Here is a 26,301-nt window from a genome sequence, read left to right on the forward strand (position 1 = left end):
GCTTTTGAGATTTTTAACACTCCTTTTGTTGGAGCTTTGAAATGAGGTGGGAAAACACACTGCTAGTGTTTGTCTTTAGTTGCATATCTGTGTAATCTGTTTTCACCAGAGTGTAGTGTAGCCAACATTTTTCTCTTGGTAATCAGTATTTGTTGGGCATTAGTTTTGAAAACATGGGTGTTTTTTGTTTTTTTTAGGCTACATGCATTTCCAATTCAAAGTTGATAGAAATGCTAGATGTTTGCCTTATATCGTAAAGTGCCTCAGACCTCATAAATCCTTTATCTAATTTTGTATGTCAGAACACTGCCATTGACAAAAAGATGCCATTATCTTGCTGGCTTTCCTCTCCAGAATTCCATCCAAAGTGCTAGCTCTGAGGACAGCTAGCTGGCCTTGCTCCCTGCAGGGTGGAGCGTGTGGCTTCCCACAGTGTCCATTACCATTTCGGGTTCTGGTGGAATTCTGTCCGGACTACTAGAGCTGGACAGAAAATCAGGTCTTTGGTTTTCCCACCTTTTATGGCTGTTTGTTCTTGTCCTTGATTACTTGTAGTCATGCACTTTTATTTCGAGACAGGATAGTTTTCCTGCTGATATTAAACTCCAAGTGTCATTTAGCTTGTAGACCTGTACCTCCATGTAGCCAAATCCTGCCTGTGACACAGTTCTGCCCAGGAGTCAGTTTAATTCCAGGTGATGCCTGACCTGTGTCAAAGAGAAACAAAGCCATTTTAATGAAGGGGTGAGGGCAGACTTGACTGCACTGAGGGGTCAATGACTAAGCCCAGTTCCCTGGAAAAAAAGGCTGGAAACTGTTTAAAGGCTGGGGTGCTAAGGGAAAGGCAGCGAGGGGTGTGATGGGGTTGGTCTGTGTGACAAGGCCATGTGGATTTGAGAGTTGGAGCTTCTCCCCCTATCTTTATGATGGGAGGTGGTGGGGAATGTTGGAGCGAGGTGCCCACCTGAACTAGGCCTTTCTCCTCCTGGATATTTATGTTTTGGAGACATCTTGGGTCCTTATGGAGATAGTTTCCGGTGGTAGTTTCACAACTCAAAGGGCAGCAGAAGGATTTATAATTGCCAGCTTTCTAAAAATAACTCTAGGAGGGGGTTCAGGGACCTATCTGCTCATCACCATGTTTTGGCCAAATACATTCTGTGAGTGTGCAGCTTTCTCAGGTGGGCATTTTAAGGGGGTCTAGGGTCATCCTGGGTACGCGGCCTCACGCTGCTAGAAGCTGTGCTGGAGTTTGGTCATGTCTCAGTGCAAGAGGTGTGGATGGGTCCTCAGGAGCCAGAGGTCAGCAGTCCTGCCCTGCCCTGCCTTGTCTGCAAACTCCGTCTGAGTTCCCATTTTATTCTATGGCATTTCCCCTGCAATTCTTCACACAGGAGTGGCACCTCTGAATTAAAAAAAAAAAAAAAAAAGAGTGGTTCTTTTTTATCTGGTGCCTACACATTTGGGTATCAGAAAGTCTTGTTTTGATGTATGTTGCCCCCAAATACTAATCTGAGGAAGGTATAAAACCAAAAGGTAAGAGAGTGTTTAATTTGAAAGCTGTCAGGGGCCGACACATTCCTCAATCAAAACAACAGGATGGTTTATATATTTGTAATCAACTCATATTAAATTGATAAACACTTTAAAACGAGGTAGGTGGAATATTTTCTGAGATCAGATGTCTACTACTTAAACCACTTTATTGATTTTAATACAGCTGACCCTTGAACAACACAGGTTTGAAAATGGGTCCATTTATACACAGATTTTTTACAGTACGGTACTATAAATGTATTTTTATGATTTTCTTAACATTTTTTCTCTAGCTTACTTTAAGAATATAGTATATAAATCATATAACATACAAAATGCGTGTTAATCAACATTTTGTGTCTCACTGTAAGGTGAGTAACTCCAGGTCAGTAAGGTTTCCAGTCAACAGTAGGCTATTAGTAAGTTTTTGGGGAATCAAGTTATAGGTGGATTTTTGACTATGCAGTGGGTGGGTGGGGGGTGTGCTGTCGCCCCCAGATGCCTCCCCCCGTTGTTCAGGGGTCAACTGTAGATCTAAAACTTTTAATGCAAAGTAACTAACTTCTTAGCCCTCTCATTCTTAAGTAAAATCAAGCCCCTAGAAACAAGCATTTGTTAGATGTTTACCTGATATATTTCAGGGCAGGCAAAGAAGAAAATAAACCTGCAAGCTAACACTGGCCCAGCGGGACACACGAGGTGCCTTTCCACAGATGTCACATGAGGGAAACCTTAGTCTTCACAGCCTGTGAGGGAAGTCCCATCATCTCTGTGTCTCAAGGCTGAGCCTGAGGCACAGGGGAGTTAACCTGTCTCAGTACAGGGCAGTAAGAGGCCGGGCAGAGCCAGGGCTGGGAGCCACGCCACAGGGCACCTGGGCTCGGCGGGAGGGAGGAGGTGCCTTCCCTGGGCTGCTGCACGTCGGACCCCCACCCACAGCTCCCTCAATGGAAGTTCACTCAAGTTCATTCTGGCGTAAAGGTTTTTGGTATTAAAACTTCCTGAATGAAAAGGTCTGAAAGTATGTTGATATGTAATACCTACCAATGCCTAACTATGAATAAGACCTTGAGATCATGAATAATATTCATTTAAGTAAAGCACACTCTTGTTCAGAAACTCACCAAGAATTGAAATACATTTTTAAAAGCCCCAAACTTAGGATGATTTTTATTTACAAAAGAGGTTCTTTTGTTTTACAAAAATTACAAAAAATGACTCTGAAAAATAGAAATAGCGTCTCAGACTCTTGGGAACTACTTTTAAGCAACCAAGGAGCTGGAATTCAGAAGGTTTTCTTCTTTCTAAGAGTTGTAATGGCAACATTTATGAATAATGCTTTATGTCTTCACAAAAAATGCCACGGCTCGGAGCTGCCTTTCCTCTGGCGGAAAGGGCTCTGGTCAGGCCAGAGTCTGAAGGAGCAAGATCTTCTCATTGATGCAGAACCTGTGCAGCACAACCATCAAGTTCTCGCCACAGCGGGACACCTGGCGCTCCATGGCCAGGCGGAAGTCCTCCTTCACGCCCTTGGTGATGCCCCGAGTGACCGTGTGGTGCCTGAGGGCAGGGACAGGGAAACAGATGGACACCATAGTTAGCGCTGGCACCACTGGTCAGTGTTTCTGGGGCAGGAGTAAAACCTGACTGAAATCTAAGTAAAAAAAATGCAAAAAGGAAGAAAAGCGCTACCCAAACAATCCCCCTACCCGTTCCTTCTCAGAAAGACATAAAACTAGAGACATGTTTCCCACTCGGTAAAAGGCTATTTTAAACATCTAAACGTCTGGTAAAATTGCTTCTGGACTCTTGCAGCTCTGACACTATGCATCCCTCTGCTGACCTGTGCACGGTTCTGTCACTTTGGGTCAACTGGGCCCAGTCCACATGGCCCCACAGTTCATGTGTGGACAAGGCAGCCGAGTGCAGAGGCAGCAGCAGGGAGGAGGGAAGCCAGAATGAGCCAGTCACCACACTAAGCAGGGGCCTGGGGCTCTGTGATGAGGCTCAGAAAGGCCTGGGGCTTGTGCTCGGCCACTGGGGTTCCAAGTGCGTTGCTCTCCGGTGATGCCAGAACAGGACAGCTCTGCTAAATGCTGAGCCCATCCAGACTCACGTCTGTCTGAGAAGCAGCAGGAGGAGTTGGAGGTCCCAAGACAAGAGTCTGGCAGGGGTGGGGAGAGAGAAGCTGACTCACTGAAGAACAGCCAGTGCCCTGCAAAAGCCTACTGGGGACCAGATGTGGTCCACGTGCTCAGGAGACATGCACGTCTGTGGAAGGGTCAGTGGAGCACGGGAAAAGTTCTAGCTATGCCCAAAAGCTGTGCTGTGGAGAAGGAGTTCACAAAGGAAATCCCAGAAAACTTAAGATGTCAAAATGAAGAAATGAAAAGAAAAATCTAGCAAAACTCAACGGGTTGTTAAAAGGAAAGGAGTTTCAACTACCGGGTCAGTAGTTTAGTAGATTAGACCAATAGAAGGCACCTCCATTCCCCACCTCGACTGCCTAACTTCCCTCAGACACAGTAGCAGGGATTTAAAATTAGATTCTTATGTATTGGCCAAAACAAAACTGTTGAAACCACTCTAAAATGTTCGTTTTTTTTTTAACTTGTGTATTGTCATATAAAACAGTACAGCAGAAGTCAAAAAGTTGCAATGCAACAGAAGAAAAAACAAAACTCGGCTCTGTCAGACTAGTAAAGATACTACCTACACGACAGTCTACAATGCCCACGGGCATTTGGAAGAACTACGCAAACGGCAGCAGTGCCAGGGAGAAAACACAGTTCTTTGGGGACGTTTCTAGTGAAGTCGGCTGGTTAACTCAGTAATAAGGACGTGGGGTCAGGGAGGCTGAGCCCATGAGGCCCACTGGGAATAGGCGTGGACCCACTGGAGCCGTCCCGAGATCCTGTTCTTCTAGGACCCAGACTGCAACCCCTGATGCAAGCCAACCCTTGAGCAAATGAGAATTACTGGTATTTGCAGACAACTAGCTAAAGGGCTTTGAAAGCTCAAAGCAAACTTTTCCCTTCGTGCTAGTAAAAATATAATAAAATGTCGTGTCCTGCTGATCATGGTTCAATGGTATTGTTTCTACAGATAAAGCAGTACAATTCCATTATATTTCTATCGGTCTCTATCCCTCTGGTGAGTTTGGATGAAGAAGAGCATTAGTTAGCTTGTGTGGTTAAGGACAGGAGAAATCAGCTAATAAATGCAGCATACCAAGTATTTTCAGTTTAGAAAGGGAAGGTCTGAAAAATCAGTAAATGCTGTACTAAGGCCCGGTTAGACCAGAACATCAACACTGCTCACTAATACGACAATCCACGAACAAAAATTTACTTAAAATGAGCTCCAGCATCCTTAAATATTTATGACTGAATGCCTTATGTTTTATCAAAAGAGAATCACAGTCTAGAGCCTAACCTAATGTGTGCTTAATCTAACACAGTTTTATATAACTTTTTTTTTCCAGATCCATAATGATTTTTAAATCGAACACAAAAACATTGGCAACTTATGGAAAAAAAATAAGAAATGTTACAATATTACAACCAGATGGTTTGCCAAGGAATGCGGAACAAATTAAAAAAATAAATAAAGCATGAAAAAGAGCACTGAGGAACAGAGAGCTGGAAACCATGGGCAGTACGACATGTTGACAAAACGGCACACTATGAGCAGGTGTTTTTCCACGTGGTACCTGTCAGCAGTCTGTATGCTGGGCTGAAGCACAGGTAAGAATTCCTGCTGCAGTAACCCCATGGGAGGGCTAGAAGGCCTTTAAAAAACAGCAAACAGCAGCATTCAAACACCCACACCGACTCACCCTGCACTGCAAAAACAACACGCCAGAGAAAATGCACGAGACTGGAACAGACTATGCAGAAACCCTTGAACCTCCACGGGCCCCCGGCCTCAGCGGTGTCCTTCAGGAGGACGGGAGAAGCTAGCAGTCCTCTCCCTGCACCTGCTGTGGGGGCACGTCCAGAGCATCTCGTTCCTGGGCCCCGAGCTCAGGCCCACTCGAGATTTGGTGTAAAAGCAACCACCAAGGAAGAGGACGACGAGACGCAACTGAACGGCAGTGCGGAGAGGGTGTCACGCTTGAGAAGACACATTTTTGAATCCAGCCTCCTTCACTCTCCATTCTGCTCATGCCCCCGCCAATCCCAGAGATAAACTCGGGGGCTTTTGATAACCATCTTTGCCAGGATTGAAGCCCCAAACAGAAGAGGCCCTTCTGGGACGACTAGAGGGGCTGGCAATGTTTTTGATCAAGAAAGGTTGAGCTTGAATTTCAAAAAGTATTGAGAAAAGGAACAGATGTGGGGCGGGGGGAGGGAAGAAGTCTGGGACCCATGGCTTTAACAGAATTCGAAACAAAGATTTAGTGCACAGGACACAGTTTTTCCATTTTCACCCAGTCTAATGCAACTATGGTACATTGGTACACTATGGCAAATATCGGCAAAGAAATAGTTCTCTATTTAAAAATGCGTAAGGACAAAGCGTCTTTGTTCTGTTGGTCAGGCCCCGGGTGCCCTCAGGTTGGGACCCACTAGCATCCGAGCAGACCAGGATGGACTCACAACCTTACCCAAGGGGAGGGCATGTGCACTGCTCATGACACCTCTGCCACTCGGCTGGAGGCGTCGCCCAAAAGGTCTGTGATGGTGTCAGAGAATTTGTTTGGAACCCAAAGGGAAAAGGAATATAGATAGTTTTACTCAAGATTCTAGTCCTACCCCCTTAGTAAGAGCTCTCTGGCTCTATGCAGCTTGCTTCTCCCGCTGGTTATGCATAAGTAATCTGAAATGCAGGCTTCAAATGAACTTTGAGACTCGCACGGTGAAGACTGGGCAAATTTCTAGAAGGTCAGCTCCCTAAGTAACAATCCCTATTCTTGCTTCCAAACAGACAGAACAGCAGGTTTCCTAAGAGGCTTAATGGTCTTCTAAGACATTAAAGTTTATACTAACCAAGGTGGAAGAGCCTGGAATTCTCTCCAAAGCCTAGAAATGCATGCTGTGCATCCCTGCCTTGCCCTAAACAACTCTTTACAGTGATATTATCTTGGTGTCCAAGAGAGCCTGCTTTCATTCCTTGTCCTAGGGGTTGTCTGCATGAAACCATGTCACTGTTTGGCTCGATACAAACTGGCTACAGAAGAAAGGTTCAGTATAATGAAGTTTGAGATCCAACTGTTGATTTTCTAACAGTCCATTCACTCGTATTTCCACAGTTAAGCACTATCTGAAGTGAGATATCATCTATAAGCTTAACCTTAAGCAAATGTAGCTGATGCCTATATTATAATTTGTACAGTTAAGCGTTAATGTGAATTAACTAAAAAGCTATCAATATTAGGTATGTTTTATATATCCAGACTCAAAACCTGGAAATCTTTTATTTTTAAACCCACAAAAGGGGTTACCTAAGTTCCCATATCAACAAGTCATCTTTGTTCTCGACCACTGTTAAGAATATTTTTACCATGCATTGTCTGCCCCCTAGTTTTTATTTGCAGCCTTAGGGAAGGGGATGGAGATGGGAAGATGAGCGTGTCCAGCCCATCTTGCCTAAGCCACCTAACACACAAAGGGCTCGTGTTTTCAAAAAAGAGCACTTGGTCTTGTAATTTAGACATTTAGAATATCTATTAATACTATTTAAAGACGAAGGACAAAAACCCCACTTAATCTTCCCATTCTTTAGAATGGATTCCATAAGACCCTCTTCTCAATAGAAGCAAAGTAATGTTTGCGATTATACATATCCCAATGCACATCTCAAGCTTCCCTCTCAACATTTCTAAGGCTCTATAAAGACAGAAGGAGGTGTGGATTTTCGCTCTCAACAACTGAAAACTCATTCATTTCGCAATTGAGAGAAAAAGGACAAGGTTTTCAGCCTTAGCACCGCTCCCTTCTCACTTGGGGCTCCGTCTCTTGCAGTGACTCTAACACTGACTCACGGCCATGCTGAATCTGCAGGACGCGAAGGACCGAGTATGAAAATAAAGCTACACGTGGCATTAACAGCACAGAGGAGCTATTATCCAAACTACAATGAGTACTGAAGGATAGAAGCAAGATTTATGAGCTATTTAAAAATCATAAATGGTCACTAACTTCATCTAGGTGTGAGAGGGCACTGCCCGAGAGCAGGCACCCCACCACTATTTCTTGGGCAGGGGTGTTTTTCTTAAGAGGCACTAGACCCAGCTAGTTTCCCTTGTATTGTGCAAGCAATGATTGCTTGGGAAGGCCTCAAATAAATACTGAAATCCAAGTACAGTTTATAAATAAAGAGTGTAGCTTTTCCTCATCCATTACAACTTTAATTAAGCATAGCTCTTTCCTAATTAAAAACATTTATGTCTCACCAAAAATTTATAGGATTCGCCTGTAAATTTTGGAAAGGAAAAGATATCATGAATGAGACTTCCGTTTAGTGAAAAGCCTTCAAAAGTGACAGAAATTTAATTTAAACAATGCTTTATCAGAAATGTAGTTAAGGAAACACCAAATTTCAAAAGGTACCCAGAATCAAATCTACTCTCCAAAACAGAGACCAGGTTTGGATTCCTTTCTGTGAAACTTCTCAAAACTACAGAAACTTACAAATATTTCCTACAAGCACATGAAAAGGTGAGCGCTTAGCATGGGAGAGCAAGACAGCATACTTACTTGATCAGCATTCCTTGATTGGGCAGTAATTCCAGATGAATTTTCCCACCTTCCTGAGTTCTTAAGTAGGCAAATTCCTCCAGCATATCGATATCTGCAGGCCAGATTCAGGTTAACCACGTGCAGAAACAAGGTGCCCTGCTCTCTCGGAGGAGGACCGGGCTGGCAGTGACCGAATGACTTGCCCAAGGCCACCCCGCTAACCAGAGTCAGTACTGGAACCCAGGCTGGTCTGATTCCCAAACTGACGATTCTTGTACCAACCAGACCACCTTGTAAAGATAAATGTTTCTCCTACAGATGCTAATTAAACAGACTCTATACGATCGTAACAGCAAAATCTTTTTTCTTAATAAGAAATGAAAGAGGCAGTGGGGGTGCTAGATCCCTGGAAACGGTGCTTGGACAAGGACAGCACGTCCCTCACAACTCGAAGGTGGTCTTTCCCTAACCGTATGAAACACGACACTCCCTACGGCCGAAAGCAGCTGCTGGGGTGGGCCACACAGGTGGTGGGTTCTCAGTGGCAGTTGTAACAGCTGTGACACGGTGCTCTAACGGCTGACCCCGGGGGACAGCCAGTGCCCCCAGGAGAGGTCCCACGAGGCCCTGTGCTGACAGATGAAGGCCCATGAACTACTCTATTCTCTGGCCTCACCAGCCGCTCTGGGCCTCTCAGGAACCTGAAGGCTATTAATGTAGGCATCTTGGGTACCTGCCTAGAAGTCGCTGGAGGTGGAAAGTGGAGTTGAGCTGACTGGTATTCCTGATTCCGTGCATCACCTCTGTGAAGCCTTTTAGGACTCTCATTGAGACCAACTGCCACAGGCCCATTTTTAGTCATTCTTCCTCTCTTCCCCCAAAATAGTGAAAACCAGTATTTCTACCTGGAATGATTCATTCACTCTTGTACCATGAATTTATTCTAAAAAAAAAAAAAAAAAAAAAAAAGTCAGAATTTCTTATGCTCACACAGGAAAAAGGATACTTGTAACATAGTTGAAAAAATTCTCGTATTGGAAATTTCCTTGTTGGCAAATCTTACTGACAGCTTTCAAGAAAAGATTCTCTCCCCGTGGCCACTCTTGCTGAAGCAAGACAATCACGTGGCCCAGCGCCATGTCATCCCTGCTGTCCGCGAAAGCTCGGAGCTGCAAGACAAGGATTTGTGCAGACTTGGAAGGAAAAGGAAATCATGGAGTGATCTTAAATATACCAAATAGCACTTCCTGAAAAAATGCCGCTATATGAAAATATGTGATCGAGGGAACAAAGCAGAACACACACCTGCCCCATGCAAACAAAACTGCCTTCTGAGGGGGTGGGTCCCAACCACAGAAGCCTGGCTTCCCTCGTGCTGGGAACAAGGTCACTGAGCATCCTGACGGGAGCGGGACACGCCTGGCAGGCCTGAAGCTCGACTTTGGGAAAAGGGCGAGAGAAGCTGAGTAGTTCTGTAGGGCAGAGAGAAGTTGGGGATTTCTTTGAAGGGGGCAGTTGCGGGTAGCGAGTGGGCCAGAAGGCGAGTAGGAAAGAAGGGCTGGAGGAGAACGTGGACTGGGGAGCAGAAAGGCAGCAAGCAACAAGGAAGGAAGTGGCAGTGTGAAACGCATAACCGGCCCAAGGACTAAATGAGCAGCTAGGCCCCAAATCACACTTTTAAATTGTTTGTGTTGCCCCAAGGGATTCTAGCAATGAGTGAAGTCTGGGAATTACAGCCCTAAAACAGAGACCCAGTACTGCTGTTCTCTTGCTCACAAACCTGGGTGAAATGCACACTAAGGCTCTGCTCCACCTGCAGCCAAGGGCCTGGCGTTCTTCCAACAGCCTGTAAACCTTCCCAGCTCTGCTGGTCTTCATCCTAAAGCCTGAAATGCTTTCACCCCCGCCCCCCCATCTTTAGGATAACAAACTTGCCATCCCTCTATGAACACAAGGGCATTTGTAATCTCTTCTTCTAGCTAATATATTCTGACATACGTTAATTCATAAAATATTTACTGACCATCTCTATGGGCAGGTTATTTGGATAACTGTCCCATGCTTATTTGTAAACTGCTCAAGGATGGGGATCATTTCCTACTCATTTGTGCCTAGTGCAGTCCATAGTTGGTATTTGTTCATCGCTAGCCCATGTGCTCTCCCCACGACACCAAGTCACTCCAGATCATCAGAACAGTGTTCCAAATTAAACTGCGTTCATGCTACTCGGCTCTCAGCTTACCTTTTTTTTTTTTTAAAGATTTTATTTATTTATTTGAGAGAGAGAATGAGAGATAGAAAGCACGAGAGGGAAGAGGGTCAGAGGGAGAAGCAGACTCCCTGCTGAGCAGGAAGCCTGATGTGGGACTCGATCCTGGGACTCCAGGATCATGACCTGAGCCGAAGGCAGTCGCTTAACCAACTGAGCCACCCAGGCGCCCCTGCTCTCAGCTTACCTTAAAGCAAGCCAGCATTAGATGCAGGCAGAACGGCATGATAGCCTTGCTGGTACAAGGCAGCAACTTCAGATCTGAACCTGTGGGCAAAAGTCCACAATATGTCTGTTATGAGCAAAGAAAACAGCTTTGAAAAGCATATATTTAAGATGCTTTCCAGAAAAAAAAGATAAGCAACAGTCACATGATTTCAAATACAGTTAAACCACGAGTATATTTAAGTGATGGTGAAATTGGTTTTTGAATGATCTCTGGATTTCATTTATCAATCTTCTTCCCTAACCTTGCTTAAATACTTTTTATTACAAAACATTTCAAATGTAGAGAAACAAACACAGGTGTCTGTAATACTGTGCTCAACACTCAGCTGTATAAAATGTTAAGTTTTTGCTTTAAAGATTTTAATATAAAGTATCACAAATTTAGCTGAAACCTCTTGTGCACCTTGTCAGCTGCCCTCTTCCCTTCTCCCTGAAGTAACTATTATCCTGAAGGCGCTGTTTTTCATTCCTTTGCAACAAAAGAGGAAAGTTTTGCAAGTTTTCAGTCTACTATATAAATGGTTGTCATATTGTATGCATCCTTCTGCAAACTGTTTTTGATACTAATACCTATAGCTCTAGTTCATTGATTTTCAATGTTTATACAGTATTCTGCTTTTTACATATGCCACAATTCATTTATCCATTCTTTTGTGGTGGACAGTGAGATTTCCAATTTTTCTCTATTACAAACAATGCTAAAATAAACATTCTTATATATATTTTCTTGTGCACTTGTGGGAAAGAAACTTTAGGCAACAGTTTTCAAACCAAGACCTTAATCCTTTCCTTTATGGTGTGTGCTCTTTATATCCTAAATCCTTCTCTACCCTGAGGATGAAATTAGTAAGAAATCATGGAGATCCTGTACATACATATTTACATATGTTTATGTATCTAAAACAAAAGGTTCATGAAATACAATTTACCCTTTTTACAGGAGATGAACTCATTTTAGTAATAATATTATATTCTACCTCATTAAAAGAAGAAAATGGTTGAAATTCATTACCCGGGGGGTGAGGACCCACTTTGAAAAGCATTGATCTGAGGGATTTAACTAGAAGAGGAATGTAACTAGGTAATGAGATGTTCGACCTGGAATGGCTAAATTGGTCTCCACAGTGATGGTATGAGTTTATACACCTTCCAGAGGAGACGAGCAATGTGTGTCTTCACAACCAACAGTATTGCCACTCTCATTCTGACCTGTCTGATATGGTAGCTTACTGTTTTAATCCGAATGTCCCATGTTGCTAATAGGTTGAGAATCCTTTCAAATAGTTTGTGGTCAGTTTGGATTTCTGCTTCTGTGAATCTGTTTCTTGATTCTCTATTCTGTTCCATCGGTCAGTCTCTATGCCAACACTACAGTATCTCTACTACTATAGCTTTAAAGTAAGTCTTGAAGTCAGCTAGGTCTAATCTTAACCCACCTGATCTGCTTCTGTTTCAGAGACACACTTTTCTGAAGGGGTCTGGGCTATACTTTTTTTTTTAAAAAACCTCCCATGTACCTTAAACAGCTTCAATAATGATCAAGACTATCATGCTCTTGTCTTCTAGGAAATTTTAGTGTCCTAATAAATCTACCTACCACTCACAAAGACCTTTTCTTCTTTTTCTTAAAAATAAAAATGTTTACTTGAAATTATATATTATGCCACATAGTTTACTTTTCTGTTACATATTATTTATTTTTTATTTAAATTCAATTACTCAACATACAGTACATCATTAGTTTCAGATGTAGTGTTCAATGATTAATCAGGTGCCTATAACAGCCAGTGCTCATCACATCACATGCCCTCCTTAATGCCCATTGCCCTGTTAGTCCATCCCCCCACCCACCTCCACTCCAGCAACTGTTTGTTTCCTATACTTAAGAGTCTCTCATGGTTTTTCTCCCTCTCTGAAGACTTCCCATTCAGTTTTCCCTCCGTCCCCTATGATCCGCTGCACTGTTTCTTATATTCCACTTCTGAGTGAAACCATATGACAACTGTCTCTGACTTCTTTTGCTCAGCATCATACCCTCCAGTTCCATCTATGTCGATGTAAATGGTAAGTATTCATCCTTTCTGATGGCTGAGTAATATTCCATTGTATATATGAACCACATCTTCTTTATCCATTCATTTGTCAATGGACATTTCAGCTCTTTCCATAGTTTGGCTATTATGGACATTGCTGCTATAAACATTGGGGTGCACGTGCCTCTTTGGATCACTACATCTGTATCTTTGGGGTAAATACCTAGTAGTGCAATTGCTGGGTCATAGGGTAGCTCTATTTTTAACTTTTTGAGTTTTCTAGAGTGGCTGCACCAGTTTGCATTCCCACCAACAGCGTAAAACAGTTTCCCTTTCTCTGCATCCTCGCCAACATCTGTTGTTTCCTAAGTTGTTAATTTTAGCCATTCTGACTAGTGTGAGGTGGTATCTCATTGTGGTTTTGATTTGTATTTCCCTGATGCTTAGGGATGTGGAGCCTATTTTCATGTGTCTGTTGGCCATTTGTATGTCTTCTTTGGAGAAATGTCTGTTCACATCTTCTGCCCATCTATTGACTGGATTGCTTTTTGGGTACTGAATTTGGTAAGTTCTTTATAGAGCTTGGATACTAGCCCTTTATGTTATGTCATTTGCAGATATTTTCTCCCATTCAGTAGGTTGCCTCTTATTTTGTTGACTGTTTCCTCTGCTGTGCAGAGCTTTTTATCTTGATGAAGTCCCAATATCTCATTTTTGCTTTTGTTTCCCTTGCCTTTGGAGACGTGTCAAACTAGAAGTTGCTGTGGCTGAGGTAGAAGAGGTTACTGTCTGTGTTCTCCTCAAGGATTTTGACGGATTCCTGTCTCATATTTAGGTCTTTCATCCATTTTGAGTTTATCTTTATGTATGGTGTAAGAAAATGGTACAGTTTCATTCTTCTGCATGTTGCTGTCCAGTTTTCCCAACACCATTTGTTGAAGAGACTGTTCTTTTTCCATTGGATATTCTTTCCTGCTTTGTTGAAGATCAGTTGACCAGAGAGTTGAGAATAACCAGAGAGTTCCATTTCTGGGTTCTCTATTCTGTTTCATTGATCTGTGTGTCTGTTTTTGTGCTAGTATTATACAGTCTTGATTATAGCTTTGTAATAGAGCCTGAAGCCTGGCATTGTGATGCCACCAGCTTTGGTTTTCTTTTGCAATATTCCTCTGGCTATCCCGGGTCTTTTCTGTTTCCAGACAAACTTTAGGATTGTTTGTTCCAGCTCTGTGAAAACGTGAATGGTATTTTAACAGGAATTGCACTGAATGTGTAGATTGCTCTGGGTAGCATAAACATTTTAACAATATTTACTCTTCCAATCCATGAGAATGGAATGTTTTTCCATTTCTTTGTGTCTTCCTCAATTTCTTTCATAAGTGTTCTGTAGTTTTTAGAGTACAGATCCTTTACTTCTTTGGTTAGGCTTATTCCTAGGTATCTTATGGTTTTTGGTGCAATTGTAAATGGAATTGATTCCTTAAATTCTTCCTTGTCTTGTTGTTGGTGTATAGAAATGCAACTGACTTCTGTGCATTGATTTTATATCCTGCCACATTGCTGAATTCCTGTATGAGTTCTAGCAATTTTGGGGTGGAGTCTTTTGGGTTTTCTACATGAACTATCATGTCATCTGCAAAAAGAGATAGTTTGACTTCTTTGACAATCTGAATGCCTTTTATTTCTTTTTGTTGTCTGATTGTTGAGGTTAGGACTTCTAGTACTATGTTGAACAACAGTGATGAGAGTGGGCATCCCTGTCGTGTTCCTGACCTTAGGGGAAAAGCTCTCATTTTTTTCCCTATTGAGAATGATATTCACTGTGGGCTTTTCGTAAATGGCTTTTGTGATACTGAGGTATGTTCCCTCTATCCCTATGCTGTGGAGAGTTTTAATCAAGAAAGGATGCTGTATTTTGTCAAATGCTTTTTCTGCATTGAGAGGATCATATGATTCTTGTCCTTTCTTTTATGAATGTGATGTATCATGTTATTTATTTGCAAATGTTGAACCAGCCTTGCAGCCCAGGAATAAATCCTACTTGGTCGTGGTGAATAATTCTTTTAATGTACTGTTGGATCCTATTGGCTAGGATCTTGGTGAGAATTTTGGCATCCATGTTCTTCAGGGAAATTGGTCTGTAATTCTTTTTGGTGGGGTCTTTGTCTGGTTTTGGGATCAAGGTAATGCTGGCCTCAAAGAACGAGTTTGGAAGTTTTCCTTACATTTTTTTTTTTTTTTAAACAGGTTCAGAAGAATAGGTAATAGCTCTTCCTTCAATGTTTGGTAGAATTCCCCTAGAAAGCCATCCAGCCCTGGACTCTTGTTTGTTGGGAGATTTTTGATTACTGCTTCAATTTCCTTGCTGGTTATGGGTCTGTTCAGGTTTTCTATTTTTTCCTGTTACAGTTCTGGTAGTTTATAAGTTTCAGGAATGCATCCATTTCTTCCAGATTGCCTAAGTTGTTGGCATATAGTTGCTCATAATATGGTTTTTTTTTTTTAAGATTTATTTATTTATTTGACAGAGAGAGACACAGTGAGAGAGGGAACACAAGCAGGGGGAGTGGGAGAGGAAGAAGCAGACTCCGGCAGAGCAGGGAGCCCGATGTGAGGCTCGATCCCAGGACCCTGGGATCATGACCTGAGCCAAAGGCAGACGCTTAACAACTGAGCCACCCAGGTGCCCCTCATTATATGTTCTTAAAATTGTTTTTATCTCCTTGGTGTTGGTAGTGATCTCTCCTCTTTCATTCATGATTTTATTAATTTGGGTCCTTTCTCTTTTCTTTTTGATAAGTCTGGCTAGGGGTTTATCCATCTTATTAATTCTTCCAAGAACCAGCTTCTAGTTTCATTGATCTGTTCTATTATTCTTTTGGTTTCTATTTCATTGGTTTCTGCTCTTTTTCTCTTCTCCTGCTTGGTTTAGGCTTTATTTATTGTTCTTTCTCCACATCCTTTAGGTGTAAGATTAGCTTGTATATTTGAGACTTTTCTAATTTTTTGAGAAAGGCTTGTATTGCTATGTACTTCCCTCTTAGGACCACCTTTGCTGTATCCCAAAGGTTTCCAACAGTTGTGTTTTCATTTTCATTTGTTTCCATGAATTTTTAATTCTTTTACTTCCTGGATGACCCATTCATTCTTTAGTAGGATGCTCTTTAACCTCCAAGTGTTTCTTTCCAAATTTCCTCTTGTGATTGAGTTCAAGTTTCAAAGAACTGTGGTCTGAAAATATGCAGGGAAAATCCCAATCTTTTGGTACCAGTTGAGACCTGATTTGTGACCCAGTATGTTAACTATTCTGGAGAATGTTCCATGTGCACTTGAGAAGAATGTGCCCTCTCTTGCTTTAAGAAGAAATGCTCTGTATATATCTGTGAAGTTCATCTGGTCCAGTATGTCACTCAAAGCCCTTATTTCCTTGTTCATCTTTTGCTTAGACGATCTGTCCATTGCTGTGAGTGAGGTGTTGACGTCTCCTACTATTATTGTGTTATTATCAATGTGTTTAATTTGGTTATTAATTGGTTTATATATTTGACTGCTCCCAAGGTAGGAGAATATTTATAATTGTTAGATCTTCTTGTTGGATAGACCTTTTAAGTGTGATATAGTGTCCATCTTCACCTCTTAGTAAGTCTTCAGTTTAAAATCTAATTTGTCTGGTATGTGGATTGCTACCCCAGCTTTCTTTTGATGTCCATTAGCATGACAAAGTGTTCTCCACCCCCTCACTGTCAATCTGGAGGTGTCTTTAGGTCTAAAATGAGTCTCTTGTAGACAGCACATGGATGGCTCTTGCTTTTTTTATTCAATCTGATACATTGTGTCTTTTGTTTGGAGTATTTAACCCATTTACATGCAGAGTAACTACTGAAAGATAATGAATTTAGTGCCATTGTATTACCTATGAAGTTCCTGTTTCTGCAAACTGTCTCTGTTTCTTTCTGGTTTATTTTACTTTTGGGCTCTCTCTTCACTTACAGGATCCCCTTTAATATTCCTTGCAGGGCTGTTTTAGTGATCACAAATTCTTTTAGTTTCTGTTTGTCCTGGAAGCTCTTTATCTCTCCTTCCATTCTGAATGACAGCCTTGCTGGATAAAGTATTCTTGGCTGCATGTTTTTCTCATTTAGCACCCTGAATATATCATGCCAGCCCCTCTGGCCTGCCAGGTCTCTGTGGATAAGTCTGCTGCCATTCCTATCCCTGTAGGTGAAGAACCTCTTGTCTGGAGCTGCTTTCAAGAGTTTCTCTTTACTGCTGAAGTTCACAAGCTTCACTAATATATGTCAGGGTGTTGATCTATTTTTATTGATTTTTGAGGGAGGGGGTTCTCTCTACCTCTTAGATTTGAATGCCTGTTTCCTTCCCCAGATTAGGTAAGTTCTCAGCTATGATTTGCTCAAATATACCTTCTGTCCCTCTCTCTCTCTTCTTCCTCTGGGACCCCAATAATTCTAATACCGTGTTGCTTTATGGTATCGCTGGTTTCTCAAAGCCTCCCCTCATAGTCCATTTGTTTTTCTTTCTTCCACAGCTTCCTTCCTTTCCATCATCTTGTCTTCTATGTCACTGACTCTCTCTTCTGCCTCATTTACCCTAGCTGTTAAGAGCATCCATTTTAGACTGCATCTCAAAACATTTTTAATTTCAACCTGATTAGATCTCCTTTCTGCACTAAGAAATTCTCTAGAGTTTTTTATGCTTTTTTCAAGCCTAGCTATTAACTTTATAGTTGTTATACTGAATTCCATCTCTGACATCTTACTTATTTCCGTATTAATTAGCTCTGTGGCAGAGTATTACCTCTGGTTCTTTCTTTTGTTGTGAATTCCTCCTTCTAGTCATTTTGCCCAGAGAAGAATGAATGAACGAGAGAACAAAATCAAAAATATCAACCACGACCCAAGACAAATACAGACTACACGAATCTGAAGAGGTCAGAAACCAAAAAAGAAAAGAAAAAGAAAAAAAAAAGAGAAAAAGAAGAGAATATACTTTCCCAGGTGGACAAAACAGGGTGATCCACTTGGTCGTGGGTGTTATTTTGGTCTGTTTGTCAGAAGACACTATATCCCAAAATTGTAAAGAAAGCAAAAAATTATATATGTATTGAATACAGTGAAAGGAAGCCAAAAATGAAGAATATATTTATAAAACGTAAATGTAAAAATGAAAGTTAAAAAAAAAGACTTAAAAACAAGAAGTTGATCAAATAAGAAACTAGTTGAAAAGGAAAAAAAAAAAGGAAAATTTTAAACTGAAAGACAAATGAATCAGGAAAAAACCTTGAATTCTATATACTATTTTCTCCTAGCACTGGAGTTTTGCAGTTCTGTGTGCTCTGTAAACTTGGTATTTGCCTGATGATCCAGCTGGTCTTCTGGGGGGAAGGGCCTGCTGCCCTGATTCTCAGGTGTCTTTGCCTGGGCAGAGGTGCACTGCCCCTTGCCAGGGGGGTGGGCTCCGTGTAAGCTGTTTTGGGTTGCTCTATGTGGCTTTTGTTCCCTGAAGGCTTTCTGTGCTACTTTAGAGGATGAAAATAAAAATGGCCAATCTCCAGTCCCGGAGCCGAAACACTGTGGCCCCTCTCTCTTCAGTAAGCCCTCAGGGAAAAGCAGTCTTCACTTTTGTGTACACACCAAACTCTGCAGGCTCCTGTGGTTTGCACCCCCACCAATCCTCCCAGGGAAGGGAGGAGGGTTGCTCCAAGCCTGCCACTTGCAGGGCCCCTGCATGGAGAGCAATACTTTTTCTTCCAAAAAAATGTTATCATTTTAGTTTTTCCATTTAGTTTCAGCTCCATCTCAAATTAGTTTTTGTGAATAATGTGACATGCCTGAGGATGTGGATTGCTTGAGGATCCTTTTTCTGGCTACACCAGAGGCCCTTTGTTCCAGCACCAATTGGTTGAAGAAGCCTTCCTTTCTCCAAAGAATTGCTCTGGTGCCTTCACTGAAAATCATGTGACCATATTTGTATGGGTCTCTTTCTGGATTTTTCACTCTTATGCCAATACTGTCTGGGTAACTGTAGCTTTATATTAAAAGTCTTGCTATCAGGTAGGGTAAGTTGCCCAGTTTTGTTATCTTTTTCAAAACTGTTTCAGCTATTCTAGATTACACTTCCCTATGGATTTTAGAATCAAATTTGTCAATTTCTACCAAAAAAAAGTCTCCTGGGATTTTGATTGGGATTGCACTGAGTCTATAGATACATTTGGGGAGAATTGGAACCCTAACACATATGAGTCTTCCAATCTATGAACATGATTTTGCATACTTTTCAATAAATTTGTCCCTAAGTATTTCATGTTTTTGGATGTTATTCTATTTGGAGATTCCGTAGGCTTGTCTCATGTAGCCACATACGTAGCCGCAGTCTACATATGTTTTCTGTTTTCAACCTTTATGCCTTCCTTTTTCTTCCCTATTGTGCTGGCTGCAAGCTCCAGTATGCTGAATTGAAGTGGTAAGAGTAAACACTCTTGTATTGTTGCTGATCTTGGGAAAAGCATTTGCTATTTTATAGTTAAGGATGTTGAGGAACAACTATTTTAGTTTGCTAAGATTTTTTAAAAATCATGAATGATAAAGGCAAACATAACAGAACCTATCTGTATCTATTAAGAGAATCATATGATTTTTCTCCTTTACTATGCTAAAGTGGTGATATTACAGTGTATGATTTTTCTACGTTAAACCACCTTTGCATTCCCAGCATACTTGGTCATATGTGTTATCCTTCTTATATACTGCTGTATTCAATTTGCTAAGATTTTTTGGGAATTTTGGAATCTATGTTTATGATGGATACTGGCCTTTAATGTCCTTTTCTGGTAATGCTCTTATTTGTTTTGCTGTTAGGTTATGGTGACCTTAAAAACTGAATTGGGAAACATTCCCTCTTTCTCTCTTTTCTCCAGGGGTATGTGTAGGGTTGATGTTATTTCTTCTGAAGTGCTTGACAGAATTCACCAGTGAAGCCACTTTGATCGGGAGTTCTGTGGGAAAGTTTCTGATAACAATTTAATTTTTTTGATAGATGTAGGAACATTCTTATTTTCTATTTCATTCTGTGTCAGTTTTGGCAAGTTGTGTTTCTCAAGGAATTTTTCCATTTCATCTAAATTGTTGAATTTATTGGCATAAAGTTATTAATAATTTATTCTCTTAATGTCCTTTTGATTTCAGTACGCTCTGTGGTGACATTCCTTCTTTCATTCCTGCTAGTGGTAACTTGTGCTCACTTTCTCATCAATCTTGTTAGGAGTTTACCAATTTTTTCTCAAAAAAACAATGTTTAGCTTTTCTAATTTCCTCTATTTCATTGATTTTTGTCTTTGTTATTTCCTGTCTTCTACTTTCTTTGGGTTTCATTTGTTTATCTTTTTCTAACCTCTAACGTGGAAACTTAGAACCCTGACAGTGAATCTTTCTTCCATTCTTGTAGAAGCATTACAACTAAATTTATGTAGTTTTTCAAGCAATGTGCTACTTGAGGTAAAGCTCAAAATAGCCTGAGAGGGAAATGCTAGGAGACACTTCTTAACTAAGAATCATCTGGAAGTTTTCCGAGAATTGGTAAAGATGGGAAAAGGAGTTCACGGATATTCTTCAGAGATAACAAACTTGGGAAGTGAAGAGAACTTTCGAAGAAAGACAGATTTACAGGTGCTTATGAAATCAGTACCAAGGACAAGCTTGGCAAGGGATTAACTTTTTATACAGTTTGTCAAACCCCTTAGATCACACAGTATTATTTCATCAGGAATCTTAAAGAATTTCCCGGCCTTGGGTCCTACAGCCATATTTACAAAATAAGAATAAAACTTGTCACTGTACCTTTTCTAAATTTGGGCTTTATTTTTGAGGGTTCCTCCTGTGATTTGCCTCCATCTTGAATGGGGAGTACCATGTAGCACATCAAATCAAGGACTTTTTCACATGTCATCTAAAGCAGATCAGATGAAAAAGCACCAATCTGAAATTTTATCCTTGAAAGCAAATCAACAGAACACTAATGTGTGTAGCAGACAACTGGGCAATGTGTGTACATGGAGTAGCACTACCTCAAGACTCTATGAGATCATTACTGTTTGCTCAACAGCAAATGTAGAAAAAGTAACTGAGATTGAATCGAGGTACTAGATCTTTGGGGGAATAATAACTCATTCTTTGCTATTAAAACAAAAGAACAAAAATTAAAAATTAGTCAAGTATTAACTAAACTACCCACGTGTTTAACAGCACAGTGGTCCATCTTAAAGACATTTACTAACTCACTGAATAGAAAAATCAACAAAATGGGTACACAGAGTACTGAACTACATGGTATGATATAGAGCATAATTTAAAATGAAGGAGAAACACACACAGGCTAAACTAGCTGGAAAAGTTTCAGGTAGGAAGGTTACTCTTATCTCAACCTTAAAGGGAGGGAAGAATTTGGAATGTGGAAAACAGAAGAAAGGGTTTTCAGAGGAGAGAAAGACGTAGGGAAGGGCTGGGTATTGTTTATAGGTGATTAGGTGAGGGGAAGGAAGGCGTGGTTTAGGAAAAACCGGTCTAATGCAGTACTTGTGAGGAGGGAAGCCTCAAGTGCCACACTGAGCAGGCTGCTCTCGATCCACAGAGTGAGCCATTACCTTCGGTCTACCTGTTCAAATTCTAATAACAGCCAGATTCCATTTGGGGAGTGTATTCTATGCATCTAGCACAACCTTCTTATTATCCCTATTTTACAGATGAGGAAGTGGAGTGTTAAACCTATGCTTCCCACCCTTTTTCATGTCTTGGCGCATCCAGAAAATACTTGTAAGGCTGCTCAGAGCTGGCAGCACTAACCTGGGGGCCCTAGCTGCCTCAAGCCACAGCTAACTGAGAGCGTCAGTCTCTTGGCACATCCAGAACCCACCCAGGGCCATAGCGTTGTGAAGCTCCAGCTTTAAAAGCTTGACAGCTTGGTAGTTAAGAACTTGAACACTGGAGTTAGAAAGCTCAGTGAGGGGCGCCTGGGTGGCTCAGCTGGTTGGGCGACTGCCTTAGGCTCAGGTCATATGACGATCCTGGAGTCCCGGGATCAAGTCCCACATCGGGCTCCCTGCTCAGTGGGGAGTTTGCTTCTCCCTCTGACCCTCTTCCCTCTCGTGCTCTCTATCTCTCATTCTCTCTCTCAAATAAATAAATAAAATCTTAAAAAAAAAAAAAAAAAAAGAAAGCTCAGTGAGGTAACTTGCCCCAGGTCACAGAGCTAGTAAGTGGTGGGGCCATGATGTGTTCTCCAGGGTCATATGCCCACCTCCAGCCAATCTTTTCTGTAAATTCTTCCTTGACTACATGGACCCTGGTGAAAACACCCTTTCCTGAATGCCTACTGTGCATATGTCAGGGGCATAACACTTAGTATTTGATTTTTAACTGTCTTCTATAAATAGTTGCACTTTTCTCTGTAACTCAAATTATATGTCCTGAATTAGGGATCCCCCATTCCCCATACCCTGCTTATATCTCCACCCCCAGCACATGGTTCAACTCTGGGCACCAAGGAAGTCAATATTTCAGTTAAGTGGAACAATGACAACAATTTTGTAGAAAGCAATAACCATAACTTAGAGATGGAAAAAGATTATCGGCAAAAATCTCAGTTCAGAGCCATGGATTAGAGTGGTGGCAAAGGAAATAAAGCGCACTACACCAAAGATATTAGCTTCACACTGGAAGAATCAAAATGATTAGCCAGAGTAAGAGTCAACCATGATTTGAGAGTTTTACATCTAAGGGCCAGAGAACGAAGGAAACTCACATCTGGACACACTGGGTCTGAGCTGAAGACAGACAGCTGAAGGCAGCTGAGATTCAGGAAGCAGGTTAAGGGGCGCCAGGGTGGCTCAGTTGTTAAGCATCTGCCTTCGGCTCAGGTCGCGATCCCAGGGTCCTGGGATCAAGTCCCACATCAGGCTCCCTGCTCTGCCGGAAGCCTGCTTCTCCCTCTCCCACTCCCCCTGCTTGTGTTCCTGCTCTCGCTCTCTCTCTCTGTCAAATAAATAAATTCTTAAAAAAAAAAAAGCAGGTTAAGTGAGAAACTAAGGATGTAGGCCTAATAGTGATCAGCTTTGACTGAAGTCCTCAAAGAGAATGAGTTTGCCCAGCTTGATTAAATCTGTTTATTTTATATTCCCTAATATGATGCTGAACAGCAGTGCCTTGTGTAACTCTCTAATTTTACACAATATATGGATATCTGCGTGGATAAATATGTGCTCTCAAGTTCTCAGGAGGAATTCATTGAAACTTAGAATTAGGTACCTGATAATTACATATATAATGGCAGAAAAGTATTTTCAATTTTCAATGCACAAACTTTATGTGCTCTCTAATTCTTTCCTCCTAAATATCATCATAGCAAATTATAAATCATATTTCAAAGTTGAAGTTTAAAAACTTTATTCAGGGTTACTAATCACAAAGTAATCAACTTAACGTATAGAAAGGTAAGAAGAAATCAGAGTTTGTGTGTTAAATTGTGGCCTTGAATTTATACTGTATAAAGAATAAAGAATGTGCTTATCATTTTCATTGAATTCAAACATTTATTAAGTATCAAAGCTGTGCAGACCTCTGTGGTATGTGCTATGAGAGATTCGAAGGTAAAGCACATGGTCTCCACCCTGTGATAAGAGGGGCTCACAATCACAGAGGAAACAGACTTGTTTACATATCTGCTCCTGAAACACCCCTATGAGGTGTCATCATCGTGTAAAAAGAGAATCTGAGGCTCAGACAAGCTAATGGAAATCCTCCATTTCCCACTTAGTAAATGCCTATTCTGTCCAAGTACAACAGGACTGATTCTGTTTTAAAGGGATTCCAGATAAGAAAGCAAAGAATAAAAGAAACCATCCTCCAACAAAATGGAAAAGGAGGAAATCTGAAAAGTACCAAAGCCTAATTTCAGGGAAGCTATAACTAAAGAGAAAACTAAGCAAAACAAAATTATCAAGATTTTTACCAGCAGATTAGGTGATAAAATCTAGGCAGAAAAATCCTATTTCAAATAAACATGCACTGAATTAAAAGGCCACTCTAGGAAAAGAGGAAGCCCCAGGGTAGCTGAGTGCATCTGAGGGTCCCTGGGCAAGGCGCACACTACTCACTCTGTACTCCCCTAGAGAAAAGTGGCAGGTCGCTAGCTGGATGAGTGCCCTCTGATGCTCCAGGGTCCCCTGTCCTGTGATCTGCGGCTGAGGAAGCGACCCCTGGAGAGCTGCTAGATGATGCAGGCTGGCTATTGCTTTTTTATATTGACCCTAAGAAAGACATAACAGCAAGGAGGTGAAAAACACTGTTAAAAAAAAAATCTCCAGAGTTGGGGTGCCACAGTCGATTAAGCATCTGACTCTTGGTTTTGGCTCAGGTCGTGATCTCAGAGCCGTGAGATCAAGCTCCGAGTCGGGCTTCGTGTTCAGCACGGAGTCTGCTTAAGACTCTCTCCCTCTGCCTCTGCCCCTCTCCCATGCTCTCTCTCAAATAAATAAAGAAAGAAAGAAACATTGCCAGAGTTAATAAAGCAACTACAAATAAAGCAGCTCTGTTTGATCATCTGAGGAGGAAAAAGGAGACTTAGCAATAATCAAACCAACTTATTTAAAGCTAGGCGGAGGGTTCTCTATGGAGGTACTTTATACGTACAAAGATTTTTCTTTCTGGTCTTAAATCTTTTTTTTTTTTTAAGTTTATTTATTTTTTAGTTATCTCTACACCCAACATGGGGACTGAACTCACGACCCCGACATGAAGAGTCACATGCTCTACCGATTAAGCCAGCCAGGCACCCTGGGTCTTAAGTCTTAAGACTAAATAAAATAACACAAGCTTTTGGATAAAACACATTCTGGACATACCATTTCTTATAAATATTTTACTACTCATACCATTTCTCCTTTATGTAGGATGGAAGCAGCAACCTGTCTGTTTCGACAACAGAGGTTGGAAGCTCTGCATCTTCTTAGGGAATTATTAGCTCTCTCCATTCCAGGCATAAGTAGCTCAAGAACAGTGGGGCAGGGCAGAAGGACTCCATCAGAGTAGAGAGAAGGAGGGGCGAGAAGTAGTCATCTTTTATTAAAAAGTAAAAATCTTACTTTCACAGAGGGGTGTGGCTGGACATATTAAAAGAAACACAGAAGACGTGGCCTTGTCATTTTGGGGGTTTTTTTTGAGATGAAAGTGGACCATAATCCTTCTGCCACTGAAGACAGAACATGTCTTCAGAGCACAACTAGTCTACAGAAGGAACAGACACATCCCACATGCTATAGTCGGTTCACAGTAATAACCATCCTATACAGACAGAGGAACTTAAAATATACATCACTCTACCTGATAGATGATCATATCAGTGAGGAAGATTCTTAACCAAAGCCAAGTATCTGTCTTCCAGGCCAAACAAATTCTTGTAAATTCTGAGAATTGAAAAGCAGATTTACCAAAAACATGTTAACATAGAAGCAGAAAACAAAACAAACCCAGCAAAACAAGAGACAAACTTCCAAAAAATGGATAGTAACTATCGACTTCGATTTCTAAAACAATGGTCTAGAATTTTAATTAGATAGTAAAGTTAGAATATAATACTTATCAGTAATCCACAAGCAGTATTTTTATTAGGCCCCAACATATACTAAGCACACACCATGTTCCAAGAGCTGTTCAACCTCATTTATCTTGTAAATTATTTTGCTCTCCTCAGAAAAAGGTATTGTTCTATTTTCACCCAGCTCAGAAAACAAAGATACAAGGTAAGAGTTTTACTCATTATTTATTTATTAAATATATTTTTTAAGATTTTATTTATTTATTTGACAGAGAGAGAGAGACAGCGAAAGAGGGAACACAAGCAGGGGGAGTTGGAGAGGGAGAAGCAGGCTCCTCGCCGAGCAGGGAGCTGGATGCAGGGCTCGATCCTAGGACCCGGGGATCATGACTTGAGCCGAAGGCAGACGCTTAACCATCTGAGCCACCCAGGCACCCTTTTACTCATTTTTTAAAAAGTCAAGTTATAACTAAAGGAAAACTACCCCCATCCCCAAAGGTCACATACACGTTTACAATTCTAGATGTGACCGGGAGAGATGGAGTGATGCTCTATCTACCTAGAAAAAAATGACATGACACTTCTGACCAAGGGTTCTGTACAGGCACGTGACGGAAGCAGGCCCAAGGACGAAGGTCCATTGGTCAGAAGGAAAATAAAAACACACTGTTGACTCCAAAGCAGAGTAAAATTCCATGGCTTAGCAACGCGCTAGTAATTTCTAAGTAATGTTGACATACTTAATAGTTGTAAAACTCCCTGTAGATTTAGGTCTATTCTCAAAGGAAAACGGGCTTTCTGTAGGGTGAGTTTTTCAGGCAATGGAGTTAATGCAGATAAAAATAGCATTACCTTTTGTATGCTTAGCTACACGTGACCTAAGGAAGACACAAGGCAGACAGAACAACTAAAAACACAAAACAAACCCAGCAAGAAAAAGAAAGGAGGC

General features: G+C 41.3%; 1 protein-coding gene across 6 annotated transcripts in view; it reads right to left on the minus strand.

The window, feature by feature from the left end:
- Positions 1-2,676: 2,676 nt before the first annotated feature.
- Positions 2,677-26,301, minus strand: part of INTS10 (integrator complex subunit 10) — a 37,132-nt gene continuing 13,507 nt past the window's right edge. For 2 of the 6 annotated variants that reach the window (XM_028124050.2, XM_088020980.1), the window contains exons 11-17: positions 25,139-25,221; positions 23,914-24,066; positions 20,603-20,711; positions 10,676-10,755; positions 9,226-9,388; positions 8,238-8,331; positions 2,677-3,096 (exon numbers count right to left, since the gene is read on the minus strand). In XM_028124050.2, coding sequence (XP_027979851.1) covers positions 2,940-3,096; positions 8,238-8,331; positions 9,226-9,388; positions 10,676-10,755; positions 20,603-20,711; positions 23,914-24,066; positions 25,139-25,221 — 839 coding nt within the window. In that variant the 3' untranslated portion in view covers positions 2,677-2,939. Of the gene's footprint in view, positions 3,097-5,248; positions 5,327-8,237; positions 8,332-9,124; positions 9,163-9,225; positions 9,389-10,675; positions 10,756-20,602; positions 20,712-23,913; positions 24,067-25,138; positions 25,222-26,301 lie in introns of those variants that run through there. The other 4 variants (XM_028124056.2, XM_088020982.1, XM_088020981.1 and 1 more) reach the window with 4 other exon arrangements.

Source organism: Eumetopias jubatus, unplaced genomic scaffold, assembly GCF_037043125.1.
Source record: "Eumetopias jubatus isolate StellerSeaLion01/CBP00866 unplaced genomic scaffold, mEumJub1_p1.0 scaffold_2, whole genome shotgun sequence".
NCBI lineage: Eukaryota > Metazoa > Chordata > Mammalia > Carnivora > Otariidae > Eumetopias > Eumetopias jubatus.